The sequence below is a fragment of the Pagrus pagrus genome, assembly GCF_965226575.1.
Source record: "Pagrus pagrus genome assembly, chromosome: 7".
NCBI lineage: Eukaryota > Metazoa > Chordata > Actinopteri > Spariformes > Sparidae > Pagrus > Pagrus pagrus.
The window spans coordinates 10,784,058-10,808,458 of record NC_140191.1 but is presented as its reverse complement, the minus strand read 5'-3'; the positions used below and the strand labels follow the sequence as shown (position 1 = coordinate 10,808,458).

The 24,401-nt window shown below is 40.1% G+C and overlaps 5 protein-coding genes and 1 long non-coding RNA gene across 7 annotated transcripts; all 6 read left to right on the top strand.

The window, feature by feature from the left end:
* The first annotated feature begins 1,510 nt into the window (after nt 1-1,510).
* Nucleotides 1,511-3,674, top strand: LOC311259882 (uncharacterized protein). Its single transcript, XM_084357263.1, has 5 exons — nt 1,511-1,548; nt 1,773-1,839; nt 1,953-2,106; nt 2,262-2,549; nt 2,642-3,674. Exons 2-5 carry the CDS (start codon nt 1,797-1,799, stop codon nt 2,985-2,987), a joined length of 831 nt encoding a protein of 276 aa, XP_084213389.1. The 5' UTR covers nt 1,511-1,548; nt 1,773-1,796; the 3' UTR covers nt 2,988-3,674.
* A 607-nt stretch (nt 3,675-4,281) lies between these two features.
* On the top strand, nt 4,282-5,573 carry LOC311259806 (apolipoprotein Eb-like). Its single transcript, XM_084357139.1, has 3 exons — nt 4,282-4,438; nt 4,544-4,715; nt 4,813-5,573. Exons 1-3 carry the CDS (start codon nt 4,396-4,398, stop codon nt 5,069-5,071), a joined length of 474 nt encoding a protein of 157 aa, XP_084213265.1. The 5' UTR covers nt 4,282-4,395; the 3' UTR covers nt 5,072-5,573.
* Nucleotides 5,574-10,260: 4,687 nt separating this feature from the next.
* Nucleotides 10,261-11,788, top strand: LOC311260051 (apolipoprotein C-I-like). The gene is made up of 4 exons (XM_084357561.1): nt 10,261-10,396; nt 10,991-11,058; nt 11,173-11,308; nt 11,386-11,788. The coding sequence occupies exons 2-4, from the start codon at nt 11,004-11,006 to the stop codon at nt 11,444-11,446; spliced, it is 252 nt and encodes an 83-aa protein (XP_084213687.1). The 5' UTR covers nt 10,261-10,396; nt 10,991-11,003; the 3' UTR covers nt 11,447-11,788.
* A 1,073-nt stretch (nt 11,789-12,861) lies between these two features.
* On the top strand, nt 12,862-14,175 carry LOC311259619 (apolipoprotein C-I-like). Its single transcript, XM_084356856.1, has 4 exons — nt 12,862-12,968; nt 13,346-13,413; nt 13,574-13,709; nt 13,786-14,175. The coding sequence occupies exons 2-4, from the start codon at nt 13,359-13,361 to the stop codon at nt 13,835-13,837; spliced, it is 243 nt and encodes an 80-aa protein (XP_084212982.1). The 5' UTR covers nt 12,862-12,968; nt 13,346-13,358; the 3' UTR covers nt 13,838-14,175.
* Nucleotides 14,176-18,761: 4,586 nt separating this feature from the next.
* On the top strand, nt 18,762-19,502 carry LOC311260489. The gene is made up of 3 exons (XR_014623029.1): nt 18,762-18,820; nt 18,992-19,076; nt 19,213-19,502. It is a non-coding gene; the product is annotated as an uncharacterized lncRNA (long non-coding RNA).
* Nucleotides 19,503-20,318: 816 nt separating this feature from the next.
* On the top strand, nt 20,319-22,300 carry apoa2 (apolipoprotein A-II). Of its 2 annotated transcripts, none has more exons than XM_084357023.1 (5): nt 20,319-20,343; nt 20,603-20,707; nt 20,910-20,954; nt 21,430-21,661; nt 21,855-22,300. In XM_084357023.1, the coding sequence occupies exons 1-5, from the start codon at nt 20,334-20,336 to the stop codon at nt 22,009-22,011; spliced, it is 549 nt and encodes a 182-aa protein (XP_084213149.1). In that variant the 5' UTR covers nt 20,319-20,333; the 3' UTR covers nt 22,012-22,300. The 2 variants fall into 2 exon arrangements, with proteins under 2 accessions (XP_084213149.1, XP_084213148.1); XM_084357022.1 differs by lacking the exon at nt 20,319-20,343 and adding an exon at nt 20,480-20,516.
* The last annotated feature ends 2,101 nt before the right edge of the window (nt 22,301-24,401 follow it).

The following is a 24,401-nucleotide window of genomic DNA, read 5'->3' as shown; positions in this document are numbered from 1 at the left end:
GTAGGGGGTGAATAGGTGTCAATGGTCAGCCAGCGCTCACAGATCTGAAAGCATGTGTGAAAGGCCAATTTACATCCTGGTGCCAGGAGGATTTACATTCAGATCAGAACACCTGGTGAGGGGAAAACCTGCAAAGTAGTGATCATTAACACCAAACCTGCAACAATCAGTGGTGGAGAAGGAAAATGTGGCAAAACCACAACTTTAAAAGTGAAGGAAAAGTACAGAAACAGAACTAAAAATACAGCTAAAAATACCAACAAACAGTTAAGTTATATTATTGGTGCACATGGCTGAGATGACTTTATATATGTCTGTATATGTAAGTTCATCATGTTCTATACAAAATCTAAATCTGCCAAATAATTCAGCATTCAGATAAAAAAGTACAATATTTCACAACAAAGATGTAGAGGGGTAAAAGAAGTGGTGGGCTCTAACTAGGTACATATATTATTTTAATATTGTACTTACGTACATATGAAAGGTTATCATAGTTTAAATTGTGTTAAAAGTGTTTTCATCTTTATTCTACTTTAGAAATCTACTCAACTACATTTCAGAGGGAAATATGCTGTGATGGAATGTAACTAAGTACATTTACTCAAGTATTGTGCTGAAATACAGTTTTGAGGTACATTTTCTGCTACTTTATACTTCCACACTGCCACATTTTGTAGGCAAATGTTGTACTTTTAACTTCATTTGCTAACTTAAGTTACTTTGTAGATTACATGCTGCAACAGAGCCATTTTTTAGTTTGTTTCGGAGCTCATTTCAATTCACTGTAATTTAATCAATTTATAGGCAATCATTTCAAAAGAAAACACAGCGAGACCCAGAGTAAACACACGTAAGTATGTGTGTAATTTACTTTTACTCACGCTTAAGTACATTTAACACAAGAAAATTACTTTAGCTACTTAATTAACTTTAATATCAGATACTTAAAACCTTTTACTCAGGTCTTATTTGAATGAGTGACTTTGTAAGTCATATTTTTACATTTTCACATCTTCACTTTTGCTTAAGTATGACTTTTGGGTACTTGATTACCTATTTTTTCAGCCAGAGTTACTTTTTACTTTACAGGATTTTAGACACAAACCCTCATCAGCTTCTAAAAATATGAAGCTTGGTTATAATTTAATGCGATCCCAACAGTACACAAAGAAGCTCACAGAAGCTTTTCAATCTCCAGGAGCTCTTTCTTGTATTGGAGTATTTTAGTAGCGCGTAGTGTTCATGAAGCCTTTAAGTCGACTGTGTGAAATCTATAACAACAGAGACATTCTGTATTTTCAGATGTTGAAACTTTCCCCCAGTTTTTATTCTCGTCACAGACAAATTGCTCAACCGACAGAACAAACCTGTGAGAACTTCGGACACAGAGACACAATCATCATCACCAGCACCACGTGGACCCACTCCCCCCTCCTCCCTCTCCTCCTCCCCCTCCTCCTCCTCCTCCCTCCTCCCTCCTCCTCCTGACTGTATAAAAGCCCTCAGTCACCATCCAGGCAGCACGGAGGAAGCTCAACCTCTCAGGTGAGTAGAAGAGCCACGCACAGAGACTTCACGTCTTACAGAGACTACTTTCTGCAAACAACTTGATCTGCTATCTGCTGATAGTGATAGACTGCTAAATGTTTTTAGTCACATCTGTGTACTTCCTCAACCCATTCCTGGGTTAAACTGTAGTTTTCTGAAAATCTCTTGGGAAATTCTGTTGCATTACATTGTTTGCTCACCTTTCCCTCTTTCATTCACAGGTGTAATCTGTCTGTCTATCAATCATGAAGTCTGTAGCTCTGATCTTTGCTCTGGCGGTCTTCACTGGTAAGCAAATTGCTAGTCTAGGATTAAATATCCTTCAATATACATATATATATAAAAAAATTGTATTCTTGGTTTGTACATGTATCCAATCTTCCTATATTTGCCCTCAACAGGCTGCAATGCCCGTGTTGTGCGCCAAGCTGATGCCACCCCAGACCCCTGGGTGGAATCCGTGGATCGTTTCTGGCAGTACATCGCCAGTCTGAACCAGCAAGCCGATGGAGTCGTGGAGAACATCAAGTCCTCTCAGCTCACAAGGGAGCTAGAGTAAGTGATTTTTTTTAAGGAGGCATTTATCAGTCCTGTCATACCTTACCGACATGTTCCTGTGCTTGCTCCTCTGTTTTCAAGATCTCCAGTGTCTCAACTTCACACTCTCATCCCTGCGCTATGCTCACAATCTTTACATCTTCTCCTTGCAGCACTCTGATCACCGACACCATGGCCGAGCTGAGTACATACAGAGAAAGCATCGAGACCAAGCTGATGCCCTACACCGAGACTTCCACCGCCCAGCTCACACAGGACCTGCAGCTTCTGGTCAACAAACTCCAGAAGGACATGGTTGACGCCAAGGAGCGCAGCACTGAGTACCTCGGTGAGCTCAAGACCATGATGGAGCAGAACAGTGATGACGTCCGCGGCCGCATCAGCACCTACACCCACAAGCTGAAGAAGCGCCTGAACAAGGACACCGAGGAGATCCGCAAGTAAGTGGAGTAAAGTCTTCACACTTCAACTCTTGTTTAAAAAGTCTTTGTTGGTATGAAACCTAAATGTCCTTTTTCTTCTCCACCCCAAGCACTGTGGCCACCTACGTTGGCGAGCTCCAGTCCCGCACCTCCCAGAACTTTGAGGCCGCGAGGGAGCAGGTTGAGCCCTACGTCCAGCAGGCCAGTGAGACCGCCAACCAGAAGCTGAGCGACATCTCCACCCTGCTGAAGAGCCAGGCTGAGGGCTTGGGCCAGCAGCTTGAGACCCAGGCTGAGGGAATCAAGACCCAGCTGGAGGCCACCGCCCAGGAGCTGCGCACCTCCCTGGAGGGCAAGATCGACGAGCTGACCGAGCTGCTCACCCCCTACGCCACCCAGATCCGTGAGAAGGTCGAGGGCATCGTGGACAAGGTCAAGGAGGCCACCATCGCCTAAAAAGAAAGACTGAGTGTTTTTGAAGGGTTTTAGATGTTTGTGCAAACCACTGATTTCTTAATACCCTGGCAGAAAGGGGAAAGGGGAGAGTTAAGGGTTATGGATATCTTCATCTGGGTGCTCTGCTGTTCGGGGTAAGGGGGTTGATGAGATGAAGAGAACAGAACGTCTGCAGAGTCGCCCTTTCTTCTCTCATCAACTCGCTTCACCGAACACAAGCACAAGCGATAACAGCCTTTCATACACAAGCAGGAGACAATTATTTGCAATATGCTTTGCTTTTATACTTTGAATTAACTGTTCTAGCTGCCTATCCACTACCCCCAACCCCCCCCCAAACAAGTTTTTGGTCTCAACTTTCCTGCTTTTTGTTTGGTTGTAAATATAATAACTGCAGAGTTTGGATTCCAGACCGAAATACGCCAAACACAAGTGTCTTTCATTTCAATAAATGCACTGAATTTTTCTACTGAACCACTAAAGTGCCCTTCTGTATTGTCTGCATGTCTTGTTGTACACTGAAAAGTGGAATGTAAAATGCAATAACGACAAGCAGTCTTCAGTCTGACTAAAAAGTGTCCCTTGTGTTTCACGTGTCATACGCCCTCCATGCGGCTCGCTGTAAATGCACTTCCTGCGGCTACAGTGTGCTGAACAGTGCTGAGTGAATAAAGAACCTAGAAAAGATGTTCTGTGTCTGCTGTTTCTTCCTCTGATCAATCATTCAAGGGTAATCTATTATTCAAGATGAGCTTCAGTTACGCCAACAAGTGGAGGCCTCGCAGCCTGTCGGTGTTTATAGCACTTTGAATATGTTTTTACAAATGAACTGTGGTCAGCTTGTAAAATATAATGCATTTTAATCTAAATCTATTCAAGAGAATATAAAGTAGTTCATAGTAGCTTAATCTTTAGCTTTAGCTTTAATCTTAGCTTTGACTTATAATGGAGTATTTTGACAGGAGTGTGGGACATTTCACTCTGAATTATAACTATTTCTACCAATAACAAAGCATTTAAAGTAGACGACCCCAAAGACTTCCTCAGGTTTAAAATGCAACTCTCTGCAGCGATTTTCAACTTTCTGCAGCGACACATGAAAGTTATGTGAAAAATATGAAACCAGAGGAACATGAATGTTGACACTTTCACCCCGCTATATCCACGTGACAGTAACAGCCAGATTGCTCAATCAACAGAACAATCATCATCATGTGCGAGCAGTTGCTCATCCCAGCATCAGCAGCACCGTTGGGACAGTATAAAAACCCTCAGTCAGTGTTCAGGGAGCTCATCCTCTCAGGCGAGTGAAAGGCCCGTGCAAAATCTCTTGAGAAACTGTTGCATTACATTGTTTGCTCACCTTTCCCTCTGTCATTCACAGGTGTTATCTGTCTGTCTATCAGTCATGAAGGCTGTGGCTCTGATCCTTGCTCTGGCAGTCATCACTGGTAAGCACACTGCTGATTCAGGATTCATTATCACCATTACAATATATATGTTTTTTTATTAGTGTTTGTATGTTTATCCAAGCTTTCCACATGTGCCCTCAACAGGCTCCAGTGCCAGAGCTGTGCCCCAGGCAGAAGACACCGCACATGACGTCTGGATGGCAATCATGGATCAGGCCCATGGGTACTTCTCTAAACTTGACCAAAAAGCTGATGGGCTTGTGCAGAACCTCAATGTGTGTCCTCAGTGTGTCTCTCAGATCAGCAGGGAGCTAGAGTAAGTGAGTCAAACTTTACCTATAATTACAGCAGCTGCTCCTCTGTTTTCCTACATGCCTTTGCTAGATATACAATTTTTTATTTTCTGCTTGCAGCGCTCTAATCACTGACACCATCCAGACCAAGCTGATGCCCTACGATGGGAACTCCCCTGGCGACTTTACTCAGGACCTGGAGCTTTTGATTAAGAAATACATGCAAGGCCATCAGCTGGATATCCAGGCTAAGGAAATCAGGACCCAGCTGGAGGCCACCAACCAGGAGCTGTTCGAGCTGCTCTCCTCCTTAGCTACCAAGATCCGTGAGAAGATCAAGAGCATCGTGGACGAGGTCGAGGAGTCCTCTACTGCCTAAAGAGAGAGACTGAGGGTTTCTGAAGGGTTTAAGATGGTTGCTGGTCTGATGTTTGTAGCAGCAGGAACGTGTAAACCCTTGATTTCAGAATATCCTAGCAGAGAGGGGGAAGGGGGTTAAGAGTTACAGATGATATCTTAATTTGGGTGCTCCACTGTTCTGGGTAAGCGGGTTGATGAGATGAAGGAGGGAGGATGAGGTGCGTCTTTAGCCGAACAATCAGCAGATAAACATCTGTTTAGGTTCGTCGGTCGCCCTTTCTTCTCTCATCAACTCACCTCACTGAACACAAGCACCTCAGCAGATAACAGCCTGACATACACAATCAGGAGACAATTATTTGCAGCATGCTTTGCTTTTCTACTTGGAAATAAATGTTGTAGCTGCTTATCGCCCTCAAACAAGTTTATGTCTTGCGTTTCCTGCATTTTGCTTGGGATTCCAGATCTAAATGCACCAAACACAAGCGTCTTTCATTTCAATAAATGCACTGATTTTTTTCTACTGATCCACTGAAGTGCCCTTCTGTATTGTCTGCATTTCTTGTCCCTTTAGCAGTTGAAAATATTTAAAACAATCTCTCGAAGAATGAGAAGAAGTCTTAAGGGCTTTCACAAAAGTGAGTTTGAAAAACATCTCATTAAGCCCCCTACTGTCTCAACCCTGAAAATACACCCCTCGTGTTCTTGCATAAGGCTACAGGGGCTAATTACATAAGGGGAATTTATCCGGAGCACATCTGCCCCTCCGGACACTTTTTCAGCCACCCCCCTGACACATGAACACAGTGTCCCACCTCTCCTTCTTTGCAGAACTGTGGTTTTAAAGTACTGCTCAACCAGGACGTAATTCATCTTAAAGTTATTATTTGCTCTCCCTCCCTCGGCCTACCTCTACTCCACCCCAATCCTCTCCTTTTCTCCATTTGCTCTCCTCACACAACCGCCGTCCCTCGCAATCTCTGTGGCCAACCGTTTTTCCAGTCCAGACTTGTTAAGATGTGTTCCCAGATTCCTTTCTCCTGATCCCAGCAGGCATTTGGGAACATGCTGTGCCACTGATTGAATTCTCTTCCGCGGTGACACTAACGTTTCTACCTTTATCTTGGCCCAGCTCATGCATCACGCATCTGTAAATATGGATTTGCTCAGACATGCCAATAAGAAACATTCATACGTGCACAGATAATGTTTGTGGACGGTGCGCGCACGTGCAAATAAAGGGGGGCCATTTGTTGCATTTCATCCGCAGGCTTCCTGTTTGACTCTTCACTGTAAGCCCTCCAGAAATCTTCAGAAAACCTTCAGTATGTGTCTTTCTAAACTGTCTTTTCCCTGACATGTCTTACAAACAGTAACCTCATTATTGTGGATTAAATAACACAAGATGCAAAGGATAAAAGTCCAAATTTAGGATTTTCAGCTCGCTCCACATCTGGGCCGGCCTGAGGGTGAAAAGATGGTCATGATTGTCCTAAATTCAGATCACTCACTCTTCCAATAATAATAAAAAAAGAAGTTGAAATTGTTATGCTTATTAAACTCAGCAGGATTTTCCCTTTGAAGTGCAGAGCAGAGGCCAGTAGAGGACACCATTTGTCCCTTGTTCATCTCCTCTCCTCTCCTCTGACCCCTCCACTTGAATCCATGCTGCACGAAGATGCAGCTGTGTTTTCTTTTTTGACAGATAAAGTAAACTACATTCGGCTCATGAAAAAACCAGAGGTCCGTGAGTTTAAAAGAACGGAACGCACATTTGCAGGGATTCATTTGAATCAGGGAGGTGAATCACTGCTCCAGATTAGTAGGATAAAAGAGTAAGATAAACTGACGGCCCAAGAATTTGTGTGATGTGATTGACGCCTGCGATATGCCTTAAAGGTTAAATTCACCTAAAAATGGAAATTCGGTTATAATCTGGTCACCCTCATGCTGATGGAAAGTCAGGTGAAGTTACATAGTCCACAAAACATTTCTGGAGCTTCACAGCAAAACAGTGTTGCAGCATTCTCCGAAACAACTGAAGTAGATGGGGACTTAAAACTTCAAATGTTAAAATACAACCCGAAAAACATCATCTGGCATAATTCAAGTCTCCATAAGCCCCAAGATCGCGAACTGATCTGATGTTATTTACACACTTTTTAAGCTGAAATCTTCACTGTAGCTGCTAAGCTAAAAGCTAAAAGTGTTAGCGCGCACCCTGTCTGAAGTGGGCGCACAAGCTCGGGTTGTAAGAAACATAATTTCAGCTTTAGATCTCTGGGGTAGGTATTCTGGAGAGTTGGATTACAGTACATTGAATGAGCTCTATGCAGCCATTTTCATCTAAACGAGTCCCCATCTACTTCAGTTGTTTAGGAGAATGCCGCAAAATGCTTTTTCTGTGAAGCTCCGGAAATGTTTTGTGGACCACGTAACTTCACGAAACTTTCCGCAGGCTCGAGGGTGAGAAGATTATGACTAAATGCTCTTTTTTCTGTGAATTTGTCCGTCAACAGTGATTTTGAATAAAGGTGCCATGGTCGCCTCGGGGTGTTTGACGTGCAATAACGGTATGAATCAGAGCAGACCAGAGACCTTTGTTGCAAGTCATATCCCTCTTTGTGCCCACATTTCCCTGCTGTATCAGAAATGAGGGTGAAATGAACAACAAGGGTCTTTGTGTGTGGTTTTGAACTGCACATACATATATGTAAAGTAATATACATATAATTGTACATTTTTTTGTTCATCTAAGCCTTTTCTTTTTTCTACAAATCAACCTCCTTGTGTCAAAACAAAACATGTTTACTCATTCTATCTGTGTTAAAGGGCATTGCATGTAAAGTGAAAGAGTGACTAACAACATGACTAGGTGTTGGTCCCCTATGATATCACTCCTGTCAGGAACCAGTGTTTATTTAGAAACCTCCCCCTTTAACCGGCAAGTGAAACTCCTACAGTAAACTGTTCATTAGGAACAGTCATGGATGGTAAAAACAGGAAAACCACAAGCATCCTGCCACTTCAGCACTTCTGCTCCGTCTGCTCCTATAGGGTGTCTGCACTCTGAGCACTGCCCAGCAACAAAAAAAAGTCCCTGCACACTAGCAGGTGCTAGCAAGAATATGACTGCTAGTTACCCCATCCAAAAACACCCCTGCGGAGATTTTACCTCCTAATGCAACCCCCCTCTCCTCTCTCCATCCTCTCAGAGCTGGCACACAACATCAGTCACCGCAGGAGCCCTTGGCCAAACACAAAAACAGCTTTTTTGTGAGCTTGTTATTGCAAATTGGGAGCACGCAAGGCATGCACTTTCACGCCCTATGCCTCCTACAATCATTCAAGAGGAGCTTATATGCACACAAGCACAAGCTCATACATAAACCCACTGGCCACTTCATGACAAAAGAGATGGAGATTTAGTCTTTCGGAGGTAATGTGTGAGTGTTGAGGCATGCGAAGGCTCATTTAACTCAATTGTAGGCTATTCATCATGGCGGTAGCACCTTATAGGCCAAGTCATCAGCGACAAATGGGCATTTGGCCCTCTGCAGCAGACTGCTCGGTGTGAAAACAGATATGCTAAGCAGTGATGAAGCCTTCAAACAGTCAGACACAGACTTCCTGGCTCTAACTCAGGTCACAGTTGTAATGAGGGGTTACTGCAGTTCAATCGACTGTACTGTTTTTCTGTTGCATGCTAACTTTAAAGGCTTTGTCTGACTCACTTCCCTGTTAAGAAAAAAAGGAAGGTCTGGATAACGGGGACATCGGGTGAGGCGATTACATTGAAAAATACACCAAAACAGAGCAGGAAATTGCAGAATAGCAGTCTGCTTGAGAGTGCATGCCATCAGTTACTTCTGCCCTGTAAATCAAACACACAAGGCAACATTAAGATTAAGAAAATTAATGAATACACTTCATGAAAATGTAACCAAGAGATGACAGTGGAAAGTACATGCACGTTTACTCAAGTACTGAACTTAAGTAAACTTTCAAGCTTCTTTTATTTTAGTATTTCAAGTTAATGCTACTTGATACAGTACGTGTTCCTCCATTTAACAGCCATAGTTACTGGTTAGTATTATAATTAATATCTACATACAAAAAATACAATCATCTTAATGCACTGTTTTATCTTTAAACTGCCCTGCACTATGGAAAGCAATTAAAATTAGCTCCAATTTGACAAAGTACAATATTTAAGTATTGTTTTCCTGTTGATTCATCAATCATAGTGATTGAATAATACAATAACACAGACACTGGCCATTCTGGATAATAACCTTTGTTTTCAAAGATTATGAATCAACCTTATTGTATAAAATGACATCAGTGCATTGGGAGAGTACCATTTTTTTTAATGATTAAAAATTATCCCGAGCACCTTTTTCTACATTATGTACTCAGTCCATATCGCCGATACCTACATATCTGTGATAGGCCAATATCAGCCAATAATATCTGCCCACCGATATATCAGTCAAGGTCTAATTTTGTTTTTTTATACAAACTTTAAATGCAGGATTTTAATTTGTATTGAAAAACTTTTATAGTTTGTCTTTTCAAGTAAAGAAGTAAGTAAATAACATAACACTGCCAGGCATCCAATATACAATAATAATAAGTCAAAACAAGAATCTGCATCACGCTCACAAACCAGAACAGTCAGATGTGACCCTGTATCAGTCCACTTACTTGATCTTAAAATCTTGATAACTAACCCTCAATAACTGTAAGGCTGTTGGACACAGAGTCTGTGCTCGGCCAACACTTCAGGTCCAAAGGAGCTTCCATGTATCTCGGGTCTACTCAGCTATCAGTGCTGAACTCTGTTACATTACATCCCAACTTATCTGAACTTAACTGACATCACTGTTGCTAAAGGATAAACTCTGATCCTCTCAATGGCCCATATGACTGTAATACTAACATATATTAACTAACATATATTATGTAAATAGATCATTATAACTCCTGCATTTATATAACAGCAGGATTTTTCTGTTGTAGTTGGTTTTAGGTGCAGTATTATCACACACACTCCGGCAGCACAATGCGATCAGGCACGTAACACACAGCATTTCTTCATGAGGGAGGCTGTTTGCATCAGTGGCTTCTTTATCACAATCAGTGTCTTTTAATGCAATCAGGTCGGTGCTGCTGCTGGTGAATAAAGGGGGCAGTGACACCAGCAAGGTCACCACGTGTACATGTTGACTTAAAGTCTGCTGGTCTGCATCACCCTCCTAGACACAGAGCAGGCTTATAAAGAGGAACTAACATCGGAGCTCCAACACACTCGATTTTTTTTCTCCTTTCAGACGGAAAACAGGTACGTTTCACATTTCATTCACAGTTTTTTTAATTAACTATGGAAGCCCTGAGGGGCAAGTGAGGAATGTTTTTTTCATTTACATTCTTTACTTTTTCATGTGTGTAACAGAGTGAAAAAAAGTTTTTTCTCCTGAAAAAGAAAAGTTTCACTCTGTTTCACACATGAAATTTTTTTTTTTTTTTTTTCACTTTGTTATATACATGAAAAAACGTTTTTGACATTTGCCCCTCAGGGCTTCTGCAATTAATTTTGGTGCACTGACAATGAAATTTAGAGCAAAACAACAGACAAATGGCATCAAAATATCCTCAAGTGACGTATTTATCCACAGATGTAGCAATAAGCTGAGGTGACTAATTTTTTTCATGCTGGTATCTGCTTGTTAAAAGTAGTGAACGTGTTTAAAAAATATACAAAATGGTTTGAAATGAAGTTTTTGAGCTGTTTGAGTGGACTGGAGGTAAAGGGAGCTGTCCAGTCACGGTGGTGCTGACGTACACGGGCGCCATTTTTAAAGCCAAAAACAACATTTAATGCTCTTTGAACCATGTCGTGAAACTAAACTACCACCTATCTTTATTCATTCTACAGAGTCAAAGCCAAGATGAGACTGTTCCTTGCAGTTGCCGTGCTGATGCTGGCCTTCGTCGCATACACAGGTAGGTGTCGTGTTGAGTGATGCCTTCAAAGCTACCCTTCTTCTTCTTCTTCTTCTTCTTCTTCTTCTTCTTCCGTGTTGTGTAACTTCCTATGTCCGTTGCTCTCACCTGCAGAGGCTCAGGAGGAAACCATCCAGCAGAAGTTCACACAGTTTGGCGAGCAAATGTCTGCGATGGGCCAAGACCTGGCTGAGAAGGCCAAGACTGCCTTTGAGAACATCAACAACAGCGAGTTTGCAGTCACCTCAAGGTATATACAATTTACAGTGCAATCACAGATAATCACACACACACCTTGAATATATCTAACACACCTCTTCTCCTCAGGAACTGGTTTACGGAGAGGCTTGAAAAGCTAAAGGCCAAGTTCCAGGACAACTCCCAGTAGACGTGCACACCCTGTCCTCCACCACCTCCACCTCCACCTCCACCTCTGACCTCCTCATCCTCCTGATAGGACGCTGATACTTCACATGACACATCGCTCTGCTGACCAGACAAAATGGATCCATCACCTCTCCGTGGAGATGTTTTTTATGTACATATAATCAGAGTGTAATCTGTGCATTAAAGACATCAAAAAATAAAAATGTTTTTTATATAAATGCCGTGTTAGCATCAGTATTTCTCAATGTAAAGGAAATAACAACATCTTAGTGTACTGAATTGAAATGGAAGAGTCTGTTAACGATGTTTGATGTCAATAAATGAACAGTTCTGGTCAATGACAGTATGGCCTCCATATGTTTTATAAAACACTGCGATTCATTTCCTTCTTTACTGTTTCTAAATCTATAATTGAGTCCTAAGATCATGTTTAAATGGATAATGAGCAAGAAAAACAAACAACTGATGGGTTGAGATTATTTAAGGGCCGGATTTCTTCTGTTTTGTCAAATAAATATATATATTTTTGAAATTTCTCAGGTAAGTAAACTTTTAGATAGATAACTTATGAATAAATAAAAAAATACATCTGAAAAACTATATCTATACACAAATATATAAACATATATCATTTTATAATCAAATATGTCCGGCTTAACATAATTTAATTTATCAACCAATTATCTTATGCGTTATAACTTATATATTGATTTATTTTGTCTTCTTTAAACATGTACCACTCCCATAATCAATTATATGTGTTATAATCATTTAAGTATGTATTCTCCAGCACCCACTTACCCTTCACTATACATATCTGCATATTTACATATTTTTAATTGGGTATTCTGTTTCCTGTAATAAATCACAGATCTAAGTCCTTTAATTCCTACTCATTAATTCAAGATGACAGAAAAAACTTTGCATTAAATGTGACCCTTTACATTGAACCTATGTAATGGAATTCAATGGACAACTTACATGTAATCAAAACACTTAAAATGACTTTTACTAGTGTAAAATCAAAGTAATATGTAACGTACAAGTACTTCAAACTTCTACTTAGTTACATTCCACCACTGCCCTTGACGTCATCACCAGGCTCAGATCTGTTAAACAGCTGGTCTTTATTTTAAGACACATTTCTGATACTAAACTGAGCCTTCCACACTCTCCTCTCTGTAAATATGTTTGAATGATAATCAGATACTTTTACCTAGAGTCACCTCATCAGCATGCTGCAGTATTATCATACACACTCCTGCAGCACAATGCAATCAGGCACGTAACACACAGCATTTCTTCATGAGGGAGGCTGTTTGCATCAGTGGCTTCTTTATCACGATCAATATCTTTTAATGCAATCAGGTCGGTGCTGCTTCTGGTGAATAAAGGGGGCAGTGACACCAGCAAGGTCACCACGTGTACATGTTGACTTAAAGCCTGCTGGTCTTTATAAAGAGGAACACACATCAGAGCTCCAACACATTCAATTTATTTTTCTCCTGTCAGACGGAAAACAGGTACGTTTCACATTTCATTAGTAGTTTTTTTTAATTATTATTATTAACTACAGAAGCCCTGAGGGGAAAGTGAGGGATGTTTTTCTTCTTGTGCTCCATTTTCTAAGTTCTAAAATGTATTTTTTCACGTATGACACACTTGAAAAAAAAGTAGACGTTAGAAAGAGCACCAGAAAAAAAAAAAATGTTTAAAAATAAACAAAATAGTTTGAAATGAAGTTTTTGAGCTGTTTGAGTGGACTGGAGGTAAAGGAAGCTGTCCAGTCACGTAGATGCTCACATGCACAGGCACCATTTTTAAAGCCAAACACAACATTTAATGCTCTTTGAACCATGTCATGAAACTAAACTACCACCTATCTTTATTTTTTCTGCAGAGTCAAAGCCAAGATGAGACTGTATCTTGCAGTTGCCGTGCTGATGCTGGCCTTCGTCGCATACACAGGTAGGTGTCGTGTGTGAGTGATGCCTTCAAAGCTACCTTTCTTCTTCTTCTTCTTCTTCTTCTTCTTCTTCTTCTTCTTCTTCTTCTTCTTCTTCTTCTTCTTCTTCTTCTCCTTCTTCCATGTTGTGTAACTTTGTGTGTCCGTTGCTCTCACCTGCAGAGGCTCAGGAGGAAGGCCTCGAGCAGAAGTTCACACAGTTTGGCGAGCGAGTGTCTCAGGTGGGCCAAGACCTGGCTGAGAAGGCCAGGTCTGCCTATGACAGCATCAGCAACAGTGACGCCATGACCACTACAAAGTAAGCGCACACAAAAGTGCATTCATATGATCACACTTAAACCCTGAATGTTTCTAACAAGCCCTCTTCTCCTTAGGAACTGGTTTTCAGAGAACATTGAGAAGCTGAAGAACCAGTTCAGCTCCTAGTAGACAGGCACAACCTGCCCACCACCACCTCCACCTCCACCTCTGACCTCCTCATCCTCCTGATAGGGTGCTGATACTTCACATGACACATCGCTCTGCTGACCAGACAAAATGGATCCATCACCTCTCTGTAGAAATGTTTTTATGTACTTATAATCAGAGTGTAATCTGTGCATTAAAGACATCAAAAAATAAAAATGTTTTTTATATAAATGCCATGTTAGCATCAGTATTTCTCAATGTAAAGGACATAACAATGTCTTAGTGTACTGAATTGAAATGGAAGAGTCTGTTAACGATGTTTGATATCAATAAATGAACAGTTCTGGTCAATGACAGTATGGCCTCATTTCCTTCCTCACTGTTTCTAAATCTATAATTGAGTCCTAAAATTATGTTAAAATAGATAATAAGCAAGAAAAACAAACAACTGATGGGTTGAGATTATTTTATCAAACACCTATTTCCATGAATTATTACATAAGACACATTTCAAGCAATCAGGATCAGAATCAGGTTCATTGCCAAGCAGGTTGTCACATACAAAGACTTTCCCTCGGTATTTTGGTGCATAACGATCACAATCAACACAACAAGAGAACAGAAAAAGATCTTAAATCTTAAAAAATTCAATATAAATTAAAACAAAACGCTTAAAAACCTGAGCCACCAGATGAGGTACAAAGATAAACAAAGATCAGTAAACACAACTTCCAGGCTTGCAGTTTATTCAAGTCTCCTCATCAGTGTTATGTTAAACCCAGGTGTATCTATGTTTCATCGCACTGAAAACATAATCATGAAATGATGTTCGTGAGATGTTTCTTCTATTTAAAAGAAATCTAGAGGGAGATATTAAATCTACTGTCTCGTAGAAGCTACCCAAAGCTGTGAATGGATGTGAAAGGTGAAAGTGCCTTTAAGTTCTGCTGATGTATTTTTTGTAACATCTGGAGACACATTAAATAAAACAGTATGACAACACAAGTTTGCTTTATCAGTTTATTAAACATCCAACTGCAACCGAACTAATTTAAAGTACTTTTACCAAATAATTAGTTTATACTCAGCTCAGTATCAATAGCCAGCAGCAGCTGAAGGGTTATTATCTGATCGTTTATTTGTGTTAATAGCTGGTACCAAAGGGCAAGTGCCAACATGGCTGATTTTCTGGGATTTCACAACTCCCGGGCTAAAGTCACTGTTTATGCTGGGTTAATAATCCACCAGTTGTCCCAGTTCAGGGAGATCTGTTTCTGTGAAGAGAACAGAGTGACAGAGGTCAGCAGCTGGTGCACAGAGGTCACACAGTGCGTATCTTAAACTAATCACTTTCACTTCCATTTGTTTAAGATGTTGAGTAAGCACCTTCTTCTTCATTAGTCATTGAGCACATCCTTAAACCCTTTAAACAAATTAGAGAAGGCATTAAATTCACCCCAATATGAAAATTCAGTCATTATCTAATCGACCACATGTTGATGAAAAGTAGGGTGAAGTTGAAATCTTTGATTTCTTTTTACTTTGGCAGCATCTGGAAGTAGATTTTCCTCCAAATCCAACAGTTGACGTGTCGGCGTTTCATGAAGGAAAAGGAAAATCTTCAAAAATGAAGATTTATATCTACTGACCTACATGTTGATGAAAGTTTCATAGTCCATAACACATTTCTGGAGCTTCACAGCAAAACAGTGTTGCAGCACTCTCCTAAAAAAACCCCAACTAAATATGCAGCTCATCTGGCGTAATCCAAGTCGCCAGAAGCCCTGAGATCCCAAATGGATTTGAAAAGACGTTAGTTACACGTTTTTTTAGGCAAAATCTCCACTGTAGCTGCTAAGCTAAAAGTGTTAACGACACCCTGTCTGAAGTAGGTGCAAAGAACATCTTTCAAGTTTTGGATCTCAGTGCAGAGATTTTTTTTTTGGATTGTTCTTTTAAGTTTTAAAACAAGCCCCCATTTAATTTAGTTGTTTGACGAAAGCTACATCATTGTGAAGCTCCAGGAATGTTTTGTGGACCACAAACATCACTCGACTTTCCATCAACATGGGGGTGAGTGGATAGAATGAATCTTCATTTTTGGGTGAACTTTTCCTTTAAGAAACGTTTGACGCTTGAACTGTTGGATTTGGAGGAAAATCTACCTCCTGATTTGCCTAAACTAAAAGCAACTCAACCCTAGAAAATCAAAGATGTTAAAGCAACATTATGTAGAAAATTGGCATTTTGTGTTATCTGGCGCCCCCCACAGTTTCTGAGTGCAACACCAATGTCATACATACAAATCCCAGGTCTGTATGAGTTTGTCAGACGTAATGTAGGTGCTAACTACAAACAAACTCATTAAAACATAAAAAAACGTATGTAACGCTGTGATCCAACCCTCTCACTGAAGTTACATAGTGCTGAAACAAGTGATAGAGACACCATTCACCCTGTTACAAGACACTGAACAATCAAAATGATTCTGAAGCTGCTATTTAAGGTAAAAATGTTACATAATGTTGCTTTAAGTAAAAATACTAATGCCACACTGAAAATACTCCATTGGAAGTATTCTCAACAAAATATACTTAAAAGTACTTATTGTGAAATAACATGTCCCCTGCCAGTCTTTTTCTATCATATGTGATGTTTGTGGATTAACATCACTGCTGCGTTAATGTGAACGTTGCATTTTACTGCGGTGGATGTTTATGGTTGAGCTAATTTCAACTACATTATATACCATTGGGTGGTTTAATCCACAGCAATGCATCATATTCATATTCCAGATCATCATACAGTGTGTTTGTAGTTGTCCTGTGAGAACCACAAAACTCTTCATGGGTTTCTCAACCCTTAAAGAATCCTTATTTCTTAAGTTTATCAGAAAAAATCTAATTTTACAATCATCAAACTTGGAGATATTTGGTGTCCAGTAGATAGAAGGGGTGTAAAACTGTTTAATCTGAAAAGTAACTAGTAACTAAAGCTGTCTGACAAATGTAGTGGAGCACAAAGAACAATATTCACCTCCGAGAAGTGGTGGAGATGAGGTATAAAGTAGCATACAATGGAAACACTTAAGAAAAGTACAAGTCCTTTGAATTTGTACCAAAGTACAGTACTTGAGTAAATGTACTTAGCTACATACACAGTTACATTCCACCACTGTGCAACCTGTTAACCTTTCACACTCTTGTCTTCTCAGCAAAACTCACACAAAACACATGAATTTTAAATAAATGATATATTCTGTCTATCATTGATTCATATTAATACAACGTCAAATGAATCTAACTTGTATGATGCACAGTTGGAGGCTGCAGTCCTGTCAGACACACACGTGCACACACGCACACACGTGCACACACACACGCACACACACACACACACACACACACACACACACACACACACACACACATCTTTAACTCTGCAGCACAGTACAGATGTTTAAAATTTGACACAGCATTGAGAAACGAGGACAGATCTTGATCCCGTCTGTTTAGACAGCTGTGAGATCAGGTTCGAAAGCGCGACGTCGCTATGAACTCAACATCTGTGTTGAGCTGATCCCATTCAGAAACATGCTTCAGAGCCTGAGCACTCACAAGATTAAATTGATTTTGTGGTGGACTCTGCCCACAGAAATGCTTTGCTGGGCTGAAAATGTTTATCTTTCTTGCAGCCGCCTCCGGTCTTTACTGAAACCCATATCTCTGCTGCCAGAACAGAGACTTTGACTAGCCTGTATACATATCAGCCCCCGCTAAATGGGTTGAGATATCTGATCCAAAGGGCGCTTGGACAGTTACTGAACTCAGCTAATGTTGATCTTGAAAAGATATCAAGAGTTCAGGTTCTGCAGATCTGAAGCACAATGTGTCTTAACTTGGTCACCAACAGTAACATTGTAATCCGGCTAACCCTAACCCATTTAACGGCGGAAAGAAAAACACCACACCACCAATCACACCTAAGTACAGAAGAAGACTAGGGCCATTTTGACTTCTGACTCCTTTCTTCTCCCCTCAATTCTGACACTTTTTTCTTCAAAATTCTGAGAAAAAAGTGTCAGAATTCAGTATATATTTTTTTAAAAAGTTCAAAAAGTTTAAAGAAAACTTCTTAGTACATTTATCTGTGCACTTTGTTTGTGTCGTGTCAATGTTTAAGTTTTTTCTTATTTGTGAGAGTGTCATATGTAACAGTTACAGTCATTTAATCAATTAATCTGCTGAACATTTTCACAGTGAATCAATTTATTTTCTTTTTTTGTCTATTAGATCTAAATGATACTGTGAAAATTGCCCATCACAATTTCCCAGAATCCAAAGTGACGTCTTTATATTTCAAAAATAACAATAGTCCAAAACCCAAAGACTGAAATTGACACCCACTGACAAATCAGTTAATCAACTCATCATTGCAGCGCTACAAAACCGTATAAGATGCAGTAAGACAGAAAGTAGAGCCTTACTTTGTTTGTTTGTCTTGTTGTTTTGCTATCTCTCACAGTTTTGTCAATAAAACCAAAAAAAAAAAAGAGGAACACGTTGAGTGATCACCCGATCTAGATCAATGTACAAAGCTGTCGCGGTCACCCAATACAAATAAAATGGCTCAATAACACTTGTTTCATTCAACTTCTGTTGACCAGGTTGAAAAGGTAAAAAACACCCTCTGCCACTGCTTTGCCTGTGTTTGTTGTGATGTTAATGAACTTGTGGTCAAATATTATTTTGAAATCAGTGATTTTATTTGATATTGTTATTTTATAGCTAAAAGGGGACAGGGTTTCTGAGCAGACAGGACTCTGTAACATAACGTGCTGAGAGTACCTTAAGTGGTGGTTTAATTACATCGCCTGATCGTTTTTAACATTACAGAAACAAACATTATGACACATAAACTGCTGATGGTGTTTCTCTCCTCTGTGGTTGTGGCAGATGTATGTGAAAGAGCTCGTTCTCAGTCTCATCCTACTGATGCAAGGTACGGCTTTAAAAAGAATAGTTCTACATCTTCAGTCTCAGTTCCTCCATTTCTGAGTACTTATTGTAAGTCGCTTTGGAGGAAAGCGTCTGCTAAATGCCCCAAATCTAAATCTAAATCTGCTTCCAGTTCTGCTTTTACTTCTTGTCTGACAAACATCCTCCTCTGCAGCATGTGGCCCACTTTTGGCCCAGACATCGGCACCAGTGCTCTCTGAAACTCCAGGAATACTGCAGAGGCTGACGGAGAAAGCCTGGTATTTTCTGCTCGTCGTCATTAAGTTGTCTGTAAATGATTGCCAGTTATCAGAATTGCTAAAATATTGTGTGTGTGTGCACGTTTGCATGTTTTATGTACCTTGGTACTTATTTGTGTGCTTTTGCATCTCACAGGGCAACCAAAGCTAAAGTCCAGGGTTTAGGGGATGCAGTGCTGGGCTTCGTTGGTACTTACTATGAGGACCACATCCAACCAGTGACCAACAGCTATACTGAATGGGCCTCGAATGTCACAAGCTCTGTGTACGAGAAGATCCAGACGACCATTGATAACTATATGCCATCGAACGCAAACTAACCCATCTGATGTGCCAATAAATTCATATTCTTCCCACGTGACATTTTAATAATTCTAACCACTTATCGCTGCACTGATCATGTCTTGAGGTTTCACAAGGCTTTGCTGGTTAAATACAAAAAGAATCAAAGTTGAAAATAAAGCTAATATGGCTCCACATTTCCAGTATCGATAAATCGATATATGCATGTTTTTTTTTGCAATGACCCCTGAAATGTGGTAATCAAACACTTCTAACAAAGATATGCAGCAGAGGAAGGATATTTTACTTTACCGTCTAAATTGACATCTGTGCACTGAAACACTTCTATAAATGACCCCATATTCATATCGGCGCATATTGGATAACATGTAGGCCGATACAATATATCTGCAATGGACAAATTTTGGCCGATCTCGGCTAATCGATATATCAGTGGGGCTTTCATAAGAAGGTAAATTCACAGACATTCTATAATAGGATGTTTTTACAAAATGCACACACATAATCTGTGATTTCCTTAAATAAACATGCACTTTTGCTGTAGATATTTCCATAAAGAGATACTGAGTGAATGAATAAATCAATCTTACTATTTGCAAAAGTCTAGATGAAAGCTGGAGAACAATAAATGAATAAAAGAGGGGAAACCTTAAACTCTTTCTGAAATGATCAGTTATCCCCCTGCCTGCTGTCTGTCTCATGGCATCAGGGTGAAAGGTGAAAGCAGAAATCCCAGCATGCACTGGTGTGGCCTCAGCACAGTGTGTCTAGACAGGTCCTGGTTTATCGACCTGCTGACCATTTGACTCTGATCTGAGCAGACACTATTAAGTGATTCTGACTCAAAGAAATGCTGATTAGCAAGAGCTAATCTGTTTAACAGTGTAATTTATAGCAGCAGTTAACAACACATGAGCTGCCTTAAACCTTTTTTTCCTCCCACATGGGACAATTATGACACACGGTACGTGCACTATGAATTTTGCACGCCACTCATGCAGTATCAGGAGGGCTTCGAGTGCATCGTCGTACGACTACAGATAAAAATTTACATTTGAGGAACATTGCATAACCACTCCGGCACATTTCAACATACAGTTTTTAAAGTGAATATCATGAACGCTGGACTTTGTTTAGGTGAACATGTGTGTGCGAGCGTGCATGTGCGTGCGTGTGTGTGTGTGTAGGTGTGTGTATGCTCATCAGATGACGTTTGTTTGCAGTCCCCCCCTATATCATCCGGGCCAGATGTGAGCTCCCAGTTACAGACAACTCGCCTTCAGAGGAGACTGTCACTTCTTGGATCTGTACATCCAACTCATCAGCAGGTAATCACTCTTCTGAAGCTTCTCCCGAGTAGATTTATTTTTTATAAAAAGTTAAGGTATTTGATTTTTGCATTCTGTGTCTGCAGCTTTATCCACTTACCAACTCTGCTAATGTTAAAATGTCAGATATGGAAAATAATTAGAATTTACCAAACGGAGAGTTGAGTTTTATTTATTTTCTTCCTTTTTTCCTTTGTTGCAGAGATGCATGCAAAATACGCCCTGGCACTGATCTTCGCTCTGCAGGGTAAGACAGCACACCGGTGCAATCTGACAACTGCCGTGTATGGATCTGATTTTGAACTAGGACTTATCTGCAGACAGAGAGCCGTTTGAGCCAACTGACTTTAAATGCAACTGCTTTTATCTTTAAGACTATCTGCATTCCATGTTGTAGAAATGATTCAATAATTTATTGCATTCAGACGTGTTGCTATGATTTTTCAGACACTGTTGCATGGCTGGTTTTTACACTGCTTTATCTGTGGTTGACATGCAAGATAAAGACTAATCTTTAAATAACACTGTTGCCGTAGACAGTATTTTAGTGAACACTGGTCAAAGAAATCTTATTTCGGAGTGAGAAAACAAGATATGCAAAGGCAGCTTTTTCTTTTTGTCCTTAAAGGCACATTCACACACAAACCAGTCTGTTTTTAATTAAAAAATTTTTTATTTTAACTTTCTAACGTAACAATCCTACCATTCTGATTTCATTCCAGTCTCCGTGAGCCTGTGTGAGATTCCTGATCCACCTGAGGAGCTTGTTCAGAAATATAATGAGTACAAAGGTACCTTCTACAAGAGGCTGCTGAATCTTCTTAACCAGGTTCAGACTGCTTCTGGTCCTATGGTGGAGCAGGCCTCTCAAGATGGGCGTGCACAGGTTGCCAGAGAATACGCTGAGAGTCTGCAGGCCAAGCCCGAGTTCCAGGCCATGGTCAAGATTGCCACGTGAGTGAAGACCCCTTAAATTGGTTTACAGTCTAATGTTGAGAAATGTGTCATTTGTAAATATGCTGTGAAATATAACCGATATATATCAATACTTCACAATTTCTATTGAAAATATCACATAAACAGAAGCCCAAAGGTAGGTGATGACTCTCTCTGTCTTCAAATAATTTGTCTCCTCTGGTTTGTGCAGTGCTCTGGGTGAGGAGGCATCCCCCCTGGTCGACAAGGCCCGCTTAAAGTTGCTGGGTGCTTACCAAGCGTACCTCCGCCCCTACGTTGGCGAATGGCTGGCTGACACCATCACCGAAGTCAAGGTCCACCTGGACAAAATCATGCCCGCCGAGTAAAGACGACCAACTGGAGCAGACCACCTGTCAGCAGCCTGTAATAGATGATAGCTCATAGAAAGTACACCAGTTTAGGCTGAGAAAAGCAATGCACAATGCAAATACAATCCTTTGCCTCTTTTCGTCTACATCCTCGCCAAATCGCGCAGAGTTAAAAGCAGGGCAAACACGTCAACACCACCTATGCAAATTGTGCATGTACAGTATTTTTTGTTTGATACACTAACCAAAGTGTGACTGTGTATGTATATGTGTGAGTGCGTTCATGAATAAAATGAACTGGAAACTATTTGAGATGTGCTTCTTCCTTCGGAGACTGATGGTTTACTTTCACAGCTAATATCATAAAGCTCCTGGCACAAGTTGTCCTGTCACATTATGTTTATGAGCAGAACAAAAGCTGTCCAAGACGCCACCAATCACCGAGTTATTTCATTATATTTAGAAATCTTGATTAAGTGAAAAGCTGCTGGAACTCCCCGGGTAAAAACAGAAACAAGACATTAATTTGTGTCATATTTTTAGCAGTACATAATAAATAAAGATTTATATAATAAATAAATAATGTATCAGTACATTTTGTCATCTTTGCTGAACAGAGCTCTTCAATCTCAGGCTCAGTTTGGTCCAACTTTGTTCCCCGATGGCACACTGTGGTGGTATTATTGTGTCATTATGAAGTAAATGTTGATTGCCGGTGTAATGGCTATGGACCGACGACACCATCTGTGTTTGGATTGGTTCCCTATAAACCGCACTTTCACTGTGCTGTGCTGTTCTGTCTGCTACGGGGCACCAAATCTGCCGGGAAAATGAAGCTGACTGGTGATCCAGGCAGGCTGCTTTCTGCTTTCATTGTAGACTGAATGAATGAAGTTGTCTGTTTCCACTTTAAGGAAAATGATGTGAGTATTAAAGGGGCTTGATGTAACAATTTGTAGCAATTTACTTATATTAATCACCTTCTTATTGGCCATATGTGAGCTGATTGTAACGTGACATGCTTCCAGCAAAGAAGTCCCACAGGGCCCCCTTTAATATCAACATCTAGTTAGAGTAACAGGAAAAAAGTATTCATTGTTCAGAAAACTGTCCCTGACAGTGTTTAACTCTCATATATGATGTTTTTTTTGTTTTGATTAATATTACTGGCACAGTATGTGTGTGGGACATTTTGGGAGAATTACCTATAAAGAAGCACTTTAAAACACGGTTAAGAAACACAGTTTATCAGAAACATTCAAAATCACCACATTTTGAATGAGACCTGGTTTCACTGGACAAGAAGCGTATGAAACATTGTAATCTGAACAGGAACTAAAGCAGGGAAGATAAATATTAGCGAAGTAGAGGTATAAAGTCTCATAACATGGAAATACTCAAGAAGTAGTTAATCTTAAATGATGGCATTTTGAAGTGATGGATGTAACTAAGTACTGCACTTAAGTACAATTTTGAGGTACTTGTACTGTACTTGAGTATGTTTATTTTCTACTTCTTTGTACTTCCACTACATTCGGAGACAAATATTTTACTTTTTACTCCACTACATTTGATAACTTTAGTTACTTTGCAGATAACATGCTGCATCAGAGCCAAAGTAGTGCATTTTAAAACACATTTATTTTAGCAGCAATTAAATAAAAAAAAAATAAAAAAAATGTAAATATGTATGAGCATCAGATCACATAATTGGCCAGGCCGATAACACAAATGCCAAGTCAACACTAAGTCTATAGTTTGTACATACAGTACATGTAAATGCATGTTTAATTAACTTTTACTTGTACTTTTACATTCATTGCAAGAAAATGACTTTTAATACTTAAGTACATGTCATATCAGATACTTTAAGACTTTTTCTCCAGTGCTATTTGTATTGGGAACTCCCACTTCTACCACTTTTATTTCACGACAATATCTTTACTTTTACTCAAGTATTACTTACTCTCACTTGAGACTTCTCAAACCTTTTAGCGTTTTGATAAACTGTACACATATCTTGACTGTGTAATTGCAGTGTTCGAGACGTCACACAAAGACAACAGAGAAGACGACTGATAAAATATCATGTCATTGTTTCTGTGAGCACCGTTACACAGCTTAATGCCATCTGTAGCAGAGACGAGTCATCACAGCACCAAATCAGCTGGATTCAATCAAAAGTTTGAATCCTACTGCTGCCCGCAGCTGTCCTCAAACCGACCTGAGCTCTCGGGTCACCAGCGACATGACATGTGAGGCTGGATCACATGTGAGGCTGGGATGTTGACTCAGGACTCGATCAACATGGAGCCGTTACAGAGAAAAAGCCAAACGCATGAGATCAAAATGTCAATGTCACTCTTTTTGAACACACACAATGAGGCACACAGGTGGCAGAGGAGTTA

Excerpts from the sequence above, each read along its gene's own strand:
- LOC311259882 (XM_084357263.1), top strand. The coding sequence starts at position 1,797 with ATGAAGTCTGTAGCTCTGATCTTTGCTCTGGCGGTCTTCACTG. Across the intron at positions 1,840-1,952 it reads TGCTCTGGCGGTCTTCACTG|GCTGCAATGCCCGTGTTGTG; the intron begins GTAAGCAAATTG and ends TGCCCTCAACAG. Across the intron at positions 2,107-2,261 it reads CAGCTCACAAGGGAGCTAGA|CACTCTGATCACCGACACCA; the intron begins GTAAGTGATTTT and ends TTCTCCTTGCAG.
- LOC311259806 (XM_084357139.1), top strand. The coding sequence starts at position 4,396 with ATGAAGGCTGTGGCTCTGATCCTTGCTCTGGCAGTCATCACTG. Across the intron at positions 4,439-4,543 it reads TGCTCTGGCAGTCATCACTG|GCTCCAGTGCCAGAGCTGTG; the intron begins GTAAGCACACTG and ends TGCCCTCAACAG. Across the intron at positions 4,716-4,812 it reads CAGATCAGCAGGGAGCTAGA|CGCTCTAATCACTGACACCA; the intron begins GTAAGTGAGTCA and ends TTCTGCTTGCAG.
- LOC311260051 (XM_084357561.1), top strand. The coding sequence starts at position 11,004 with ATGAGACTGTTCCTTGCAGTTGCCGTGCTGATGCTGGCCTTCGTCGCA. Across the intron at positions 11,059-11,172 it reads GGCCTTCGTCGCATACACAG|AGGCTCAGGAGGAAACCATC; the intron begins GTAGGTGTCGTG and ends TCTCACCTGCAG. Across the intron at positions 11,309-11,385 it reads GAGTTTGCAGTCACCTCAAG|GAACTGGTTTACGGAGAGGC; the intron begins GTATATACAATT and ends TCTTCTCCTCAG.
- LOC311259619 (XM_084356856.1), top strand. The coding sequence starts at position 13,359 with ATGAGACTGTATCTTGCAGTTGCCGTGCTGATGCTGGCCTTCGTCGCA. Across the intron at positions 13,414-13,573 it reads GGCCTTCGTCGCATACACAG|AGGCTCAGGAGGAAGGCCTC; the intron begins GTAGGTGTCGTG and ends TCTCACCTGCAG. Across the intron at positions 13,710-13,785 it reads GACGCCATGACCACTACAAA|GAACTGGTTTTCAGAGAACA; the intron begins GTAAGCGCACAC and ends TCTTCTCCTTAG.
- apoa2 (XM_084357022.1), top strand. The coding sequence starts at position 20,495 with ATGAACGCTGGACTTTGTTTAG. Across the intron at positions 20,517-20,602 it reads GAACGCTGGACTTTGTTTAG|TCCCCCCCTATATCATCCGG; the intron begins GTGAACATGTGT and ends GTTTGTTTGCAG. Across the intron at positions 21,662-21,854 it reads GCCATGGTCAAGATTGCCAC|TGCTCTGGGTGAGGAGGCAT; the intron begins GTGAGTGAAGAC and ends TGGTTTGTGCAG.